General features: G+C 41.4%; 1 protein-coding gene across 6 annotated transcripts in view; it reads left to right on the top strand.

Moving 5' to 3' along the window:
* LOC120383687 (protoheme IX farnesyltransferase, mitochondrial) overlaps nucleotides 1-15488 on the top strand; it is a 196451-nt gene that overhangs the window by 137654 nt on the left and 43309 nt on the right. For all 6 annotated transcript variants that reach the window (XM_039501856.1, XM_039501857.1, XM_039501854.1 and 3 more), the window contains one exon: nucleotides 11796-11866. In XM_039501856.1, coding sequence (XP_039357790.1) covers nucleotides 11796-11866 — 71 coding nt within the window. The remainder of the gene's footprint in view (nucleotides 1-11795; nucleotides 11867-15488) is intronic.

The following is a 15488-nucleotide window of genomic DNA, read 5'->3' as shown; positions in this document are numbered from 1 at the left end:
TGTGGCACTTTAGAGACTAACAAATTTATTTGGGCATAAGCTTTTGTGGATTAAAACCCACTTCATCAGATGGGTGGAGTGGAAAATACAGTAGAGAAGTATAAATACACAGCACATGAAAAGATGGAAGTTGCCTTACCAAGTGGGGAGTCGGTGCTAACAAGCCAATTCAATGAAGGTGGAAGTGGGCTATTCTCAACAGTTGACAAGAAGTGAGGAAAATCACTTTTGTAGTGCTAATGAGTTCAGTGTAATCAAGGTGGCCCATTTCAAACAGTTGACAAGAAGGTGTGAGTATCAGCAGGGGGAAAGTAGTTTTTGTAGTGACCCATCCACTCCCAGTCTTTATTCAGGCCTAATTTGATGGTGTCCAGTTTGCAAATTAATTCCAGTTCTGCAGTTTCTCATTGGAGTCTGTTTTTGAAGGTTTTTTTGTTGAAGAATTGCCATTTTTAAGTCTGTTATTGAGTGACCAGGAAGATTGAAGTGTTCTCCTACTTGTTTTTGAATGTTATAATTCTTGATGTCAGATTTGTGTCCATTTATTCTTTTGTGAAGAGACTGTCCGATTTGGCCAATGTACATGGCAGGGGGGCATTGCTGGCACATGATGGCATATATCACATTGGTAGATGTGCAGGTGAACGAGCCCCTGATGGTGTGGCTGATGTGGTTAGGTCCTATGATGGTGTCCCTTGAATAGATATGCAGACAGAGTTGGCAAGGGGTTTGTTGCAGGGAATGGTTCCTGGATTAGTGTTTTTGTTGTGTGGTGTGTAGTTGCCGGTGAGTTTTTGCTTCAGGTTGGGGGGCTGTCTCTAAGAGAGGACTGGCCTGTCTCCCAAGGTCTGTGAGAGTGAGGAATCGTCCTTCAGGATAGGTTGTAGATCCTTGATGATGTGCTGGAGAGGTTTTAGTTGGGGGGTGTAGGTGATGGCTAGTGGTGTTCTGTTACTTTCTTTGTTGGGCCTGTCCTGTAGTAGGTGACTTCCGGATACCCTTCTGGCTCTGTCAATCTGTGTGTGTTGATTATTGAGAGAGGTGATTAGTACAGGCTAAATGCATCTTTAAAGTAGAGGTAAAATATTTTCAAAGAGGGACAATACTATCTTTTCCCTTACACCTCCCTGCCCAGTTATTAGGTGTTTTGCTAGCTGCTTCTGGAAGGAGTATCATCCAGTATTGACAGTATTGTTCTAAGAAATGATGCCACAATCCCAAATGCATAAAATGTAAGAATAATAAAGGACAGGGAGTTACTTTTGGTGTAAGCAAACTCTGTTCTTATACCTAAGCTTGTACTTCCAAGATATAGGTTGAAATTTTTAAACAATCTTTAAATTACATTTCTACAAACATAAAAATGAAAAAAAAAATATGAGGGAACCTGATAAGAAACACATGGTTGCAAATATAACATGACAGTTGATCTAACACTTGTTAGGAACACAGAATATAATTATTGTATGTTGACTAGATGAGAACTATACAGACAGAATGATCTTTCTGACACAGAAATAAACCACAATGTTCTGGTTAGTGTGACTTTTTTCAACATCATGTTTTAAATGTTTATGTGTGCTGATTAAAATTTAGGTTAGGCTCTGAAAAACCATTGCCAAGTTATGACACTTGGGGTATTCAGGTGCTGTAGATTTAACCCTGTGGCTATCCTTTTGATGGTTCACTTGCCAAAAATGCAGGGAAGATAATATTCTGCCTTGGCCAGATGAAGTGACGCATTCCGACTTCCTGAGGAAAAAGCCTCTTGAGAGCTGCTAAAATATTTATTTATCCAGGATTCATCTTACTGAATTTACTGTTTGCTAAAATGGGCAGAACTGTGCAGGCCTGTAATAAGATAATATGTTTGAGTTCCCCCTTCATTCCTGTGGAACGATATTTCAGATACATTTTTTTTCATTTTTCTTGAATACCGGGGGAAATAATTTCAAGTGGCAAGATAATTTTGCTGAACATCTGGGAACATAATGTGAAAAGTTTGATAAATGGCATCTTGCTGACATGTAATTGCAGCTATCTCAGTAAAGATCTGGTGTGAGATGTATAAAAGGGTTTTTCTAATAAATATAGTTTTTTTCAATCATATATGTAATCCACACACAAAAATGACATTAATAAAATATTCAGATTGTGATTAAAATAAGAAAAAAGTGAGGCAGTCCTGAGGCAAGAGTCCCACAGCAACTTCATTCTGTCACCTTGCATGTCTTCATTACAATAGTCTGTTCTTAACTAGTTACTTAAATGAGCAAGGAGATGCCCTGTTTGAAATATATATTACATTCAGGTAGTTAACTACTATATTAAAGATATGGAAATATTTCATATAATAATTACAGTAGGTGTAATGTGTTTCATTTCTTTTAACAGAGTAAATGTCAAATGTCTAACTGTCCTTTGTTTTACAATAATTTCTATGTTTTTCCAGACACAGTTCTGTTAAAACCTCGCTACTATTTTTATTCCATCTATTGCAGAGTGGATACATTTGGCCAATTTTAAATATTTACAGGCCCGATTCTCTTGAGCAGTACATCAGTGTAAATCAGGAGTAAATGCACTGAAGTCAGACTTACAACTATAAATATAGCAAAGTTTTGTAGAAGTGTCTTGACAAAGCCTATTTGAGCACAGCCAAAGATGTTTTCAAGAAAAAGACTTGAGATTATGTAATTTGCCTTCCTGCTTTACCACTCGGGTGTCAAATGATATTTTTCCTTTATTAAATGTAATTGTGTCTGAAATGTAACTGTGAAACAAACCATTAGCAAAATGCTGAGCTGTCAGAAGCAATCATTAGTTTCAAATACAAACGGAGCATTTTTCCTTTTCTGAACATTTGTAATTCTTTGCTGCCTTTTGTTTTTTTGGCGGGGGAGAGCAGTTAAGTGATAAAACTATAACTCACAAAGCACAAACTATAGTTTTAAATAATCTGCCTAAAATATGTGGAGTGCTTATAGTCTGTTTTCTATTTCTCTGTACATCACCTAGCACATTAGTTAAACTGTACATCAGTTCCTTATCAGTATTTTTATAGAACTTTATATGTTGAAAACACCGCTCCCATTGACCTCAGTTGTACTTGTGAACCATCAGCAGTTTTCTGCAAATCAGACCTCAGAGTCCCAGAAAATGAGACATTCAATTAGTGGCATCTGTTTGGTTTAAGTGTAGCAGAGGTAAGGAAAGAATCTAATCATCCAGGGTGGCATTCAACTGACTTCAACAAGATCATCATTGTTCTTCCTGCAATCACCTGCCTCATTCACTTCAAACCTTCCAGCTTCTGGAATCAACGAAGCGCAGGTACTACAGACAACACTCATTAACTACACAACTCTGATTTGTTCCCAGGGCCCGGTCCATCGTGTGCACTGAAGGAAGTAAAGAATCCTGTGGAATAAACAGGATGTGATCATGTAATTAAAGACATCATCATAATGCATATGCACAAGGGGACCACATTAAGGTTCTATAGGCAACCTTAATTCTGCATAACATTTGTATTTGACTTTGCAATCTTAATGTTCTTTTAACATAGTTGTTTTGTTTTGTAATGTAGTTTATTAAGTTTTTTTAAAAAGCAAATTGACAAAACCAGAAATCCATCCTGTGGAACCATGTTCGCTCTCAGTTGGGTCATCAGCAGGGTTAGATCTACCCCTTGAGTTAATAGTAATAGTAGGAGGCTGTTAATTTCTGTGTGGACCAGCCATAAGAGTGCAAATGAGAGAGACCCTCTTTTCCAGTGGATTTCATAGCTATTTGCTGACAACAGAAGAATGTAGAGACTCAAGAATCTTGGTTCCTAGTCCAGTTTCTTGAGGGGTAGTGTGATCTATTGGTTATAGACTCCTTGGTCCCTGTCCACCTCTGTTTCTATCCCTGCTTCCTCTTGGCTCCTGTCCATGTCTGCTTCCACTGCCTGATTCTCATCCTTCCTTCCCATCTCCTGCTCTCCCAACACTGCTCCTAGCCCGCCTGCATTCAAGTCAGTTTGACTCCTGTTCCTGTTCCTCACTGGCAGCACCAGCAGGACGAACATAGAAAGCATGGGAGAAACTGTGTTCCTGCTCTCAGGGTATGTCTACACTACGAAATTAGGTCGAATTTATAGAAGTTGGTTTTTCAAAAATCGTTTTTATACAGTTGATTGTGTGTCCCCCCACAAAAAATGCTCTAAATGCATTAAGTCGGCGGACTGTGTCCACAGTACCGAGGCTAGTGTCGACTTCCGGAGCATTGCACTGTGGGTAGCTATCCCACAGTTCCCTCAGTCTCTGCTGCCCATTGGAATTCTGGGTTGAGATCCCAATGCCTGATGGCGCAAAAACTGTGTCGCGGGTGATTCTGGGTACATGTCGTCAGGCCCCCCCCTTCCTCCTTGAAAGCAACAGCAGACAATTGTTTCGCGCCTTTTTTCCTGGGTTACCTGTGCAGACGCCATACCACGGCAAGCATGGAGCCCGTTCAGCTCACCATCACCGTATGTCTCCTGGGTGCTGGCAGATGTGGGACTGCATTGCTACACAGCAGCAGCTCATTGCCTTTTGGCAGCAGACAGTGTGTTACGACTGGTAGTCGTCATCATCGTATTCCTGGGTGCTCGGTGAGGTCAGTCAGGGGCGCCTGGGCAGACATGGGAGTGACTCAGCCAGATCAATCCTATCTTCTGCCGAGCACCCAGGAGATGATGATGGCTAGCAGTCGAACTGCACCGTCTGCTGCCACCCTAAAGATGTAAAAGATAGATGGAGTGGATCAAAACAAGAAATAGACCGGATTTGTTTTGTATTAATTTGCTTCCTCCCTCCCTCCCGCCCGCCATGAAATCAACGGCCTGCTAAACCCAGGGTTTTGAGTTCGATCCTTGAGGGGGCCATTCTCTGTGACAGTTGTTTGTGTTTCTCCTTGATGCAAAGCCACCCCCTTTGTGGACTTTAATTCCCTGTAAGCCGTGTCGTCAGTCGCCCCTCCCTCCGTCAGAGCAGACAATCGTTTTGCGCCTTTTTTCAGCCCAGATGCCATACTACTGGGATCATGGAGCCCGCTCAGATCACTGCAGCAATTTTGAGCACTGTAAACACCACGCACGTTATCCTGGAGTATATGCAGACCAGAACCTGCCAAAGCAAAACCAGGCAAAGAGGCGACGGCAGCGCAGTGACGAGAGTGATGAGGACATAGACATGGACATAGACTTCTCGGAAAGTATGGGCCCCAGCAGTGTGTACATCATGGTGTTAATGGGGCAGGTTCATGCTGTGGAACGCCGATTCTGGGCCCGGGAAACAAGCACAGACTGGTGGAACCGCATAATGTTGCAGGTCTGGGACGATTCCCAGTGGCTGCAAAACTTTTGCATGCGTAAGGGCACTTTCATGGAACTTTGTGACTTGCTTTCCCTTGCCCTGAAGCGCCAGAATACCAAGATGAGAGCAGCCCTCACAGTTGAGAAGCGAGTGGCAATAGCCCTGTGGAAGCTTGCAATGCCAGACAGCTCAGTTGGGCATCAATTTGGAGTGGGCAAATCTACTGTGGGGGCTGCTGTGATCCAAGTAGCCCACGCAATCAAAGATATGCTGATATCAAGGGTAGTGACTCTGGGAAATGTGCAAGTCATAGTGAATGGCTTTGCTGCAATGGGATTCCCTAACTGTGGTGGGGCGATAGATGGGGGATAACTGCCCAGGTATCCCGGGAGGTGGAGAGGGAGGGGAAGCACCGGTGGTGGGGGGGAGGGAAGGACAGGAAGACAACACTGCACTAAAAAAACTTAAAAACTTAAAACTTATTGAAGGCCCAGCCTTTGTGTTGCTGCTGGGTGTGGTGGGGGAGTGGAGGAGCCCCCCCCCACCACCCCACCACGTTGGGGGGTGAGGCAGGGCAAGGGGGGGGGAGGAGGAGGCTTGGTTTACGCGCTGTGGGTGGTTTGGTGTGAGAGATCACTTGTACTTCACCCCACCCCCCGCGTGGCTAACAGCGGGGAACATTTCTGTTCAGCCACAGCCAAACAGCCAAGCAGGAACGGGCACCTCTGAATGTCCCCTTAATAAAAGCACCCTATTTCAACCAGGTGACCATGAATGATATCACTCTCTTGAGGATAACACAGCGAGATAAAGAACGGATGTTGTTTGAATGCCAGCAAACACTGGGACCATACGCTGCCATGCTTTGTTATGCAATGATTCCCGACTACGTGCTACTGGCCTGGCGTGGTAAAGTGTCCTACCATGGCGGATGGAATAAGGCCGCCCTCCTCAGAAACCTTTTGCAAAGGCTTTGGGAGTACATCCAGGAGAGCTTTATGGAGATGTCCCTGTAGGACGGGGGTAGGTAACCTGCGGCACGTGAGCTGATTTTCAGTGGCACTCACACTGCCCGGGTCCTGGCCACCGGTCCAGGGGGCTCTGCATTTTAATTTAATTTTAAATGAAGCTTCTTAAACATTTAAAAAACCTTGTTTACTTTGCATACAACAATAGTTTAGTTGTATATTATAGACGTATAGAAAAAGACCTTCTAAAAACGTTAAAATGTATTACTGGCACGCAAAACCTTAAATCAGAGTGAATAAATGAAGACTCGGCACACCACTGCTGAAAGGTTGCCGACCCCTGCTGTAGGATTTCCGCTCCATCCCCATACACATTAACAGACTTTTCCACTAGCTGTACTGTCCGTGAATGCCAGGGCAAATTAATCATTAAACATGATTGCTTTTAAACCATGCGTAATATTTACAAAGGTACACTCACCAGAGGTCCCTTCTCTGCCTTCAGGGTCCAGGAGCATGCCTCGGGTGGGTTCGGTGGTTACTGGCTCCAGGTCCAGGTTGAAAAACGTATCTTGGCTGTTGGGGAAACCAGTTTCTCCACTTCCTTGCTGTGAGCTATCTTCAATCTCTTCATAATCATCTTCCTTGTCCCCAAAACTCGCTTCCCTGTTGCGTGATTCTCCAATGACAGAGTCAAAGCACAGGGTTGAGGTAGTGGTGGCTGCGCCCCCTAGCATGGCATGCAGCTCATCGTAGAAGCGGCATGTTCAAGGCTCTGATCCGGAGCGGCCGTTTGCCTCTCTGGCTTTTACGTAGGCTTACCTTAGCTCCTTAATTTTCATGCGGCACTGTTGTGCATCCCTGTTATGCCCTCTGTCCTTCATGCCCTTTGAGACTTTTTCTAATGTTTTGCCATTTTGTTTACTGGAACGGAGTTCAGCTAGCATGGATTAATCTCCCCATATGGCGAGCAGATCCCGTACCTCCCATTCGGTCCATGCTGGAGCTCTTTTGCGATCCTGGGACTCCATCATAGTCACCACTGCTGATGAGATCTTATGAGATCTGCACTCACCTGCACCTTGCTACTCTGGCCAAACAGGAAATGAGATTCAAAAGTTCGCGGGCCTCTGGCCAGGTAGACAGGAAGTGCGTCTGAGTTGAGAGCGCTGTCCAAAGTGGTCACAATGGAGCACTCTGGGATAGCTCCCCGAGGCCAATACCATCGAATTGCGTCCACACTACCCCAAATTCAACTCGGCAAGGCCGATTTCAGCGCTAATCCCCTTGTCAGAGGTGGAGTAAAGAAATTGATTTAAAGAGCCCTTTAAATCGAAAAAAAGTCTTCGTCATGTGGACGGGTCCAGGCTTAAATCGAGGTAACGCAGCTAAATTCGACCTAAAATCGTAGTGTAGACCAGGCCTCAGTTCTGATATCTGGTGCCACAGCTGCAACAGGCAGAGCAATGGCATGTGCATGTGCAAACTGCAATTTTTAGAAGCGTGTTACTTGGCCAAACTTTAGTAGACTTTCACAGCCATGGCAAAACACATGTCCCTGACACGAGAGCGACCCCTTTGCCAAATTTCAAGTTCTTGCTCAAAGTATAGAGGCACTAGAGCTTCTCAGTTGAGCAGTTGTCGAACATTTTAACATGAGCAAAAAAAAAATCCCCAAAACTTATTTTTCTTCATTCTTGGAAATGGTTGCAGCTTTCTAGAAAAATCCAGCCTCAGGCAGATGCTAGCATGGAAAATTTCAGCATGAATGTGTAAAGTTTGCCAAATTTATAAGCAATTTAAAACAGGGTCTTATAATGGAAAGTGTTAAGCAACTATAGGTGTCTCTACCAGCTCTGCCTATAATACTAATACTCTACAGCTGCAGGGTTGGTGGTGGTTGTTTTTTTTTTATGTGATGGAAAAGATTCATTCAGGGTCAAATACCACTTGTGCTACATTTCATTCCAGATTTTATTTTTTCAGGATTGAGGCCACATAAAACAGGGATTTATAATGGAATAATCTCTTTAACTTGTTCCATGATGGAACTGGCCAGTGCTATTACAATATATAATGTAACGAGCGAGATGGGAGTCTTTCAAAGCTTCCAGTGGAGAAGAATTTAATGTACAATATGAGATTAAGTCCTACAAGTGATAAGTACAAATTGTTTTAGTTCTTGGGTATGGATCTGTATTATATAAACTGCCTTCACTGCTAAAATGTTTCTTTGCATCTGCTCATCACTTGCCGAGATGGCTGTACCCTTCTCCTTTCTGACTTCTAACTCTCCACCTCCAGTCTCCAAGATGCTAGTGCCAAAGTCATCTTTTCATCCACTACATGAACTATATCAGTCCCTCCTTGAATCCCTCTCTTATCATATAAAATCCAAGCTGCTGCTGCTGTTTCTCACCTATAAGGCCCCATGTAATTTTGCTCCTACATACCTCTCTGCTCCCATTTCTCCCTATACTCCTCTTGCTTCCTGTACTCATCCCTTTCCTTTCACTTCATTCCCTGCTTCAGCATCATCTTTCATTTTTGACTTTGTGGCTTCCATGGTGTTACTTTCTATTGCCTGGAACAGTCTGTCTCTCAAACCATATTTTCTATTCTTCGGATCTTTCTCCAAGCAAGCCCCTCTTCCCTTCCTCTCGACATCTCTTGTATTTGTTATGTTCCAGATCCTTTGTAAACCATTTAGGACAGGGCAAGTATCGTTGGCCAGGCTTTAACTAAAACATTAGGTTGAACCCACTATGTCACTCAGGGGTGTGAAAAATGGAACCCCCGAGTGACATAGTTAAGCCAATCTAACTTCCAGTGTAGACAGCACTAGGTCGACAGAAGAATTCTTCCATCAACCTAGCTACTGTCTCTCGGGGAGGTAGATTAACTACAGCAACAGATTTCAGAGTGGTCGCCGTGTTAGTCTGTATCAGCAAAAACAACGAGGAGTCCTTGTGGCACCTTAGAGACTAACAAATTTATTTGGGCATAAGCTTTTGTGGGCTAAAACCCACTTCATCAGATGCACAGAGTGGAAAATACAGTAGAGAAGTATAAATACACAGGATATGAAAAGATAGGAGTTTCCTTACCAAGTGGGGAGTCAGTGCTAACAAGCCAATTCAGTGAAGGTGGAAGTGGGCTATTCTCAACAGTTGACAAGAAGGGGTGGAAATCACTTTTGTAGTGCTAATGAGGCCAATGTAATAAAGGTGGCCCATTTCAAGCAGTTAACAAGAAGGTGTGAGTATTAGCAGGGGGAAATTAGTTTTTGTAGTGACCCATCCACTCCCAGTCTTTATTCAGACCAAATTTGATGGTGTCCAGTTTGCAAATTAATTCCAGTTCTGCAGTTTCTCGTTGGAGTCTGTTTCTGAAGTTTTTTTGTTGAAGAATTGCCATTTTTAGGTCTGTTATTGAGTGTCCAGGAAGATTGAAGTGTTCTCCTACTGGTTTTTTAATGTTATAATTCTTGATGTCTGATTTGTGTCCATTTATTCTTTTGCGTAGAAACTGTCCGGTTTGGCCAATGTACATGACAGGGGGGCATTGCTGGCACATGATGGCATATATCACATTGGTAGATGTGCAGGTGAACGAGCCCCTGATGGTGTGGCTGATGTGGTTAGGTCCTATGATGGTGTCCCTTGAATAGATATGCAGACAGAGTTGGCACCGGTGTTTGTTGCAGGGTTTGGTTCCTGGGTTAGTGTTTTTGTTTTGTGGTGTGTAGTTGCTGGTGAGTATTTGCTTCAGGTTGGGGGGCTGTCTGTAAGCGAGGACTGGCCTGTCTCCCAAGGTCTGTGAGAATGAGGGATTGTCCTTCTACAACCTATCCTGAAGTGATTTTCACCCCTTCTTGTCAACCGTTTAGACTAGCCTGCGTCCACCTTAATTGAATTGGCTCGTTAGCACTGACCCCCAACTTGGTAAGGCAACACCCATCTTTTCATGTGCTTTGTATTTATACCTCTCTACTGTATTTTCCAGTCCATGCATCTGATGAAGTGGGTTTTAGCCCACAAAAGCTTATGCCAAAATAAATTTGTTAGTTTCTAAGGTGCCACAAGGACTCGTTGTTGTTTTTACAGCAACAGAGAACCCCTCACATTGCTGTAGTGAGTGTCTACACTGAAGCGCTACAGCGGACTCAGCTGCAGCGTTTCTAGTGAAGACATAGTCTTTTACAGCTCCTAGCACAAGGCTCTCATTGTGGGATGCTACTGTGACATAAATGATTATGCCTTGTAAATTAACAGCACTATATATGTGATTTTATTAATTATAATCTATAATTTTGCAAAAGTGAGAAACTAAAGTCTCAAAACGGTTTGAGGGTTGTGATGTCCGAACCATTTTTTGACATATACTAGCCTTCTGCACAGATCGCACATGAGTTTTTTGACTTTGTAATGGGGATAGCAGCTTGCCTTTGGCACAGTAGCCAGGCCAGTAATGTGGCATTGTCAAAATTAAGATGTTTGTTCATTTTACCTCAGGGTGGGTAAATAAGGTACACTGGCTAAAAAATAGCACAGTCCAGCCCATCAAATGTCGAGCATCTATCTGCAGGCAACAGTATTCAATCATTCAGGCTTTGTTCAGAATCATACATTTCATTACATCATTACTTTTTCCATATATTTATGTCTCATATAACTTGTATCTTGCCCCAAGTGTTCATTCTACAGATAGAGGTTGGTGTCCAGTAAGCACTGGTGTATTGGTGAACCACTGAAAAATGACCCTGGTTGTTTTATGTCATTAGCTTATTGAAATCTAAATAGCTTTACAGGGTCTTGCTATATGGTAAACTGGGTTTGGCTTTAATAAAATTCTTAAAACATTATCCAATAAAACCCCACTGGAGTTCATAGCATGATAGCACTCTTTACTTTTCATATAGGCAGTGTTTAAAGTCATGTTGGGTTGTCACACTAAATAATTCCATATGGCTTCTTCTTTTACCATTTATCATACCACTAGATGCTACATGTAGTTGCAGTAGCGTTTACCAGAGTTGATTGATTTTTGAGTGGGTCATGGGTTCTCAGAAGTTGGATGATCTTGAAAATATTTATTGCATTCATCTTGCAAAACCAGAAACACCGTATTTGCAAGGTCTGTTTGCGTAATGTACAACTGGGGGCAGAGGAGGGGGCTGTTTCTTTTATATACATGTGTGTATATGTAACTTATCAAGAGCAGAAATTGAAGTTGGGCTTTACTTCAAATGATTAACTTTTATGGACTCATTAAAAATATATTTGTCTTCCAGGTAGTTTTCTTTTTAAGGAGAAGCCAAAAGTATTAATGTAGACTATCAAAACTAATGTAAAAGGGAGTTTGCCATTTTAATTGTTATTCTGAACCTTCAAAAATCAAGATTAAAGCACCTGTAAAAACAGACAGTACATTCTACGCTTGGTATGGTCTCCGGCATCCTTTCAATCCTTCCTTTTCTTTTATACAGTTCTTTGAGGTTCCCTTTGACTCGAATATGAACAGGACAAAAAACAGACCCCTGGTGCGAGGACAGATCAGGTAAGGCTGCCCACACCTGTTCCCTGTAATGAGAAATGAACCTATTGTTCCTTTTATGTGTCTTCTCTCTTGGTCTGTTTAGATAAGCAAATATTTCAGCGTGCAGATAAAAGACTAAGAAAGAGATGCCACTCTTTGTGTTTTGATAACTCTGAAAGTTTGTAATAGTCCCATGAGGAGTTTGTCAGGATAATGAATTCTTCTTTCAAATATCGGATAGTGGTTATTGCACAAGGGCCTTTGTAGATGTGGTAATCAAAAGTTACCATCTGCATGTGTTTTGTGATGAGCCCATGCAATCTCTCAGACAAAAGCAAACTACTGAGCTTTATTTAGAAATCAGCCGCGGATCCTAACTGTTGCTCCCTTATGTGCTAAATAAAAATTGTGATTCCACCAATATCTATTGTTAAAAGGAGCAGGAAATCCATCTAAATCTGTTGAGATGATTTAATATGTGGCTTTGTAAAATTAGTACTCCATCACTAGCCAAAGGGCTAAGTCTACTAGCTAGAAATCAGTATGGAAGATTGGGGGGAGCAGGGGAGCGAGGTGAGGTGAGACGAGACGGGACAGGGTAGCATCAGGGAGGTACAGAGACTAATACCCTGATGATTTCAACCTTCATACCCTGCTGCTGAGAAGAGGGGAGGGTGTTGGAGTCCCTACCAGGGTGCTGTCCAGGCATATTGCTTTGACCTCTCTCATTTTAGTTTCAGACTACTAAGTACATGGTAAATTTAAAGAGCGCTCCCTATGTTCTCAGTCGGGACTGTTGGGTGCTGAGCACTTCTGAAAATCTGGCCCTTGGTTTATAAGCATCTTTCCCTTAGGAAGGAGCTATGGTTGAGAAAATGTTTATTTTGTAATGTCTGGATTGTTTGTTGTTGCTGTTTACTAAACCCTAATTGTCATGTTTAAGCATGGTATTCCAGAGCTGCTCATCCAATATACCGTAGGTACCACTGAAACAAGTACCTGATTACAAACGAAAAAATATGTTACGATGGAGTTATGGTTAAAAGTATGTACCAGTCACTTAAGTTTAAAAAAATAAGTTACAGGGATGTTGTAATTACCCCCAAATGGAACATGTTGAATCTAAAGCACTTACCAGAGGGTCAGGATTCAGGGCTGCAATCAGACTGAACTCTATAATGTAAATCAAGTAGAAAGTCATCAGTTTACATGGTAGCCTTTTTTATATTTTGTGCATTAAGTTCTCAGAAAGAGAGGAAACAAACTAGCATACTTAATTAAATCTCTATTGAATTTTACTTAACCTTATACTTTGGAAAGGAAACAGCTTTGCATCCTATGTTTCTTGTATTCTTCATGAGACACCAGAATTCCATCTTCTGAAACCAGTGCATGCCAAATGTAACATAGAGTTTTGCAGAAGGGTTACATCCAATTGAACTTTATCTCTTAATTTGTAACAATAAACCCTCAGATTTTTAATTTTGAAAAAAAATTAGAATGTTTCCTTTTCATTGGTTCCTCTTTGTCCCGCTTTCCGTCTTGCAGAGTTTTAATTATCTCATTTGTACATGATATATGCATTCATTTATCACTTGAGAAAAAGTGAATGGAGCCCATTGCAATTTTGTAGAGTGCCCATAGGGGGAGCTGCTAAAAGTTACCCATATAAAAACTCTAATTATTCTTTGGTTGCTTTATAGAGTACAACTTCCATTTTCCATTTGGAAAATCATAAAGCCAGAATAAAACTGAGATGGTGACTTTTTAAGAAAAGAATTTTATAACATGTTATCTTCTGCTTTCCATAAATACAAATAAAAATCTAGCATCCCACGGGGCTCCCGTTTGAAAAGAAACTTAAAGCAACCCTGATTTCTGTTTGCATGTCTGTTCTGTTTCTCAAGGATTGGGTTCCAAACTTTTTTAAAAACATTACACCTTATTTGCAAATTTAAAATGAAGCCTTCATTCATAAATGATTCAACAAACAATTTTAGTATAGCATTTCCATGATTTGTGCCAAGGATTATTTATAACAAAATTACGTTTTCCCTTAGGGTTCTATGAACTGTTGGTCCTATTTATTTCTGTGTTTTATCCATCACCTTTGGAGGACTGGAAAAAAGTGATGGATGAAATTACAAGAAAATTGAGACAAAATAGTAAAGTGAACCCTGGGGCTAAATTCACTCTCATTGTAAATAGTTGGAGTGCTTCAATAAACTTGTTCTGATTAGTTCTGTAAGATGGTGCTAATTACAGATTCCTAAGATTTAGTTAGTTTTATTTAAAAGCACATTTTAGGGAATATTGTAATGAAGATGTCTGTCAAGCACAGAATGAGCCAAATTTCACACCCACTATATACTAGTATATCACTGCTCACTGACATCAGGTCTGTATTTGGCCCAGTAACTTGAAAAAAAAGAAGAAAGCTTCCTTTCTTCATCCCAGTCATACTCAGTAGAGAGTTTTGTATCACTCTGTATTAGCATTGCCTATAATATTTCTGGTCCCAAGTTAGCATAATTAGAAAACTTTTTTTAAAATTCTTGATTTAGGGAGAGCAATTTGTTTTACAAGTTTCCAGCATCCTTAAATAAACTTCACTGTTGTTTGAGGGCATTACAGAGGGGCAAAACCATATTTATCATACTTTAAACTTTCTTACCTTTCTTCTTTTTTCTTGCATATTCCCTTCCACCACAAAATGATAATGTTGGGGACCTCGTGTAATCACTCATCAATCTATGTACCTGACTGTCAACAGCTAATTTAAAGTTATTTAAAGTGTCACTTACCTTGAATGATGTTGACCTAATTCCCTGTAGACTTTGAGCATGCATTCAGCCCTTGTATGAGATTGTTTCTTCAATGGTGTAGCAGAGTAGTATAATCCAGTGGAAGTGATCCAACCATGTTATATTTTGCCACATATTCCCTAGTGTTCTTTGAACCTCTTTCTTTCCATGCTGGTTAAATAAAATTCTTAAGTGGTTATGCTAAAGACTAGTCAAAACAGACTAGACAGAGATGGATAAATTGTTTTTAAAAGGCTGGTGTCTTGGCTCTGGGAATGGATCCAAAAGTTTTGGATGCATGCACTGAGTTCTAGCCCATATGCTTAAAATGTGTTTAAATCATTTTTAGTCTGGTTTTGACTTTTTTTGGTTGCTTTTACACTGAAGCGTTTGGCATACGTTTTAATTCTCTTCTGTTCTAGTCACTTTAGCTAACCCCTCACTGTGGCGTCTGAGTGCAAACTATTAACACAGACTAGGCAGCAGTGATCAGTGATCTTCCAAAGTGTGCTTCATTTCTGAGCTGAAGGATTCCCTTTTAGGGATGAGGAGGTAGTTAAATCTGCACGGCCTGACTCGTGTGATCCTTGGGCTCTCTGCAAAGGCTCTCAACAGTGGATCCCAATTGGGATGGTGGCTTTGACATGGACATCTTCCCACTAAGGAGTTGTGCTGAAATTACCAACTTATTTTAGAGAGGCTACTGAACTCTGAAAACCATCCTCAATTGCTGCCAACTTGGGCAGGAATCAAACCGATACCTAAAAATGCCGTTCTCTTGAGCCATCCAGTCCCCATATAAGCCATTTGTATGCTGTGTATTTACTGTAAATGAGCTA

The sequence above is a fragment of the Mauremys reevesii genome, linkage group 15 (genome assembly GCF_016161935.1).
Source record: "Mauremys reevesii isolate NIE-2019 linkage group 15, ASM1616193v1, whole genome shotgun sequence".
NCBI lineage: Eukaryota > Metazoa > Chordata > Testudines > Geoemydidae > Mauremys > Mauremys reevesii.
This window is presented reverse-complemented; position numbering and strand designations above follow the sequence as displayed.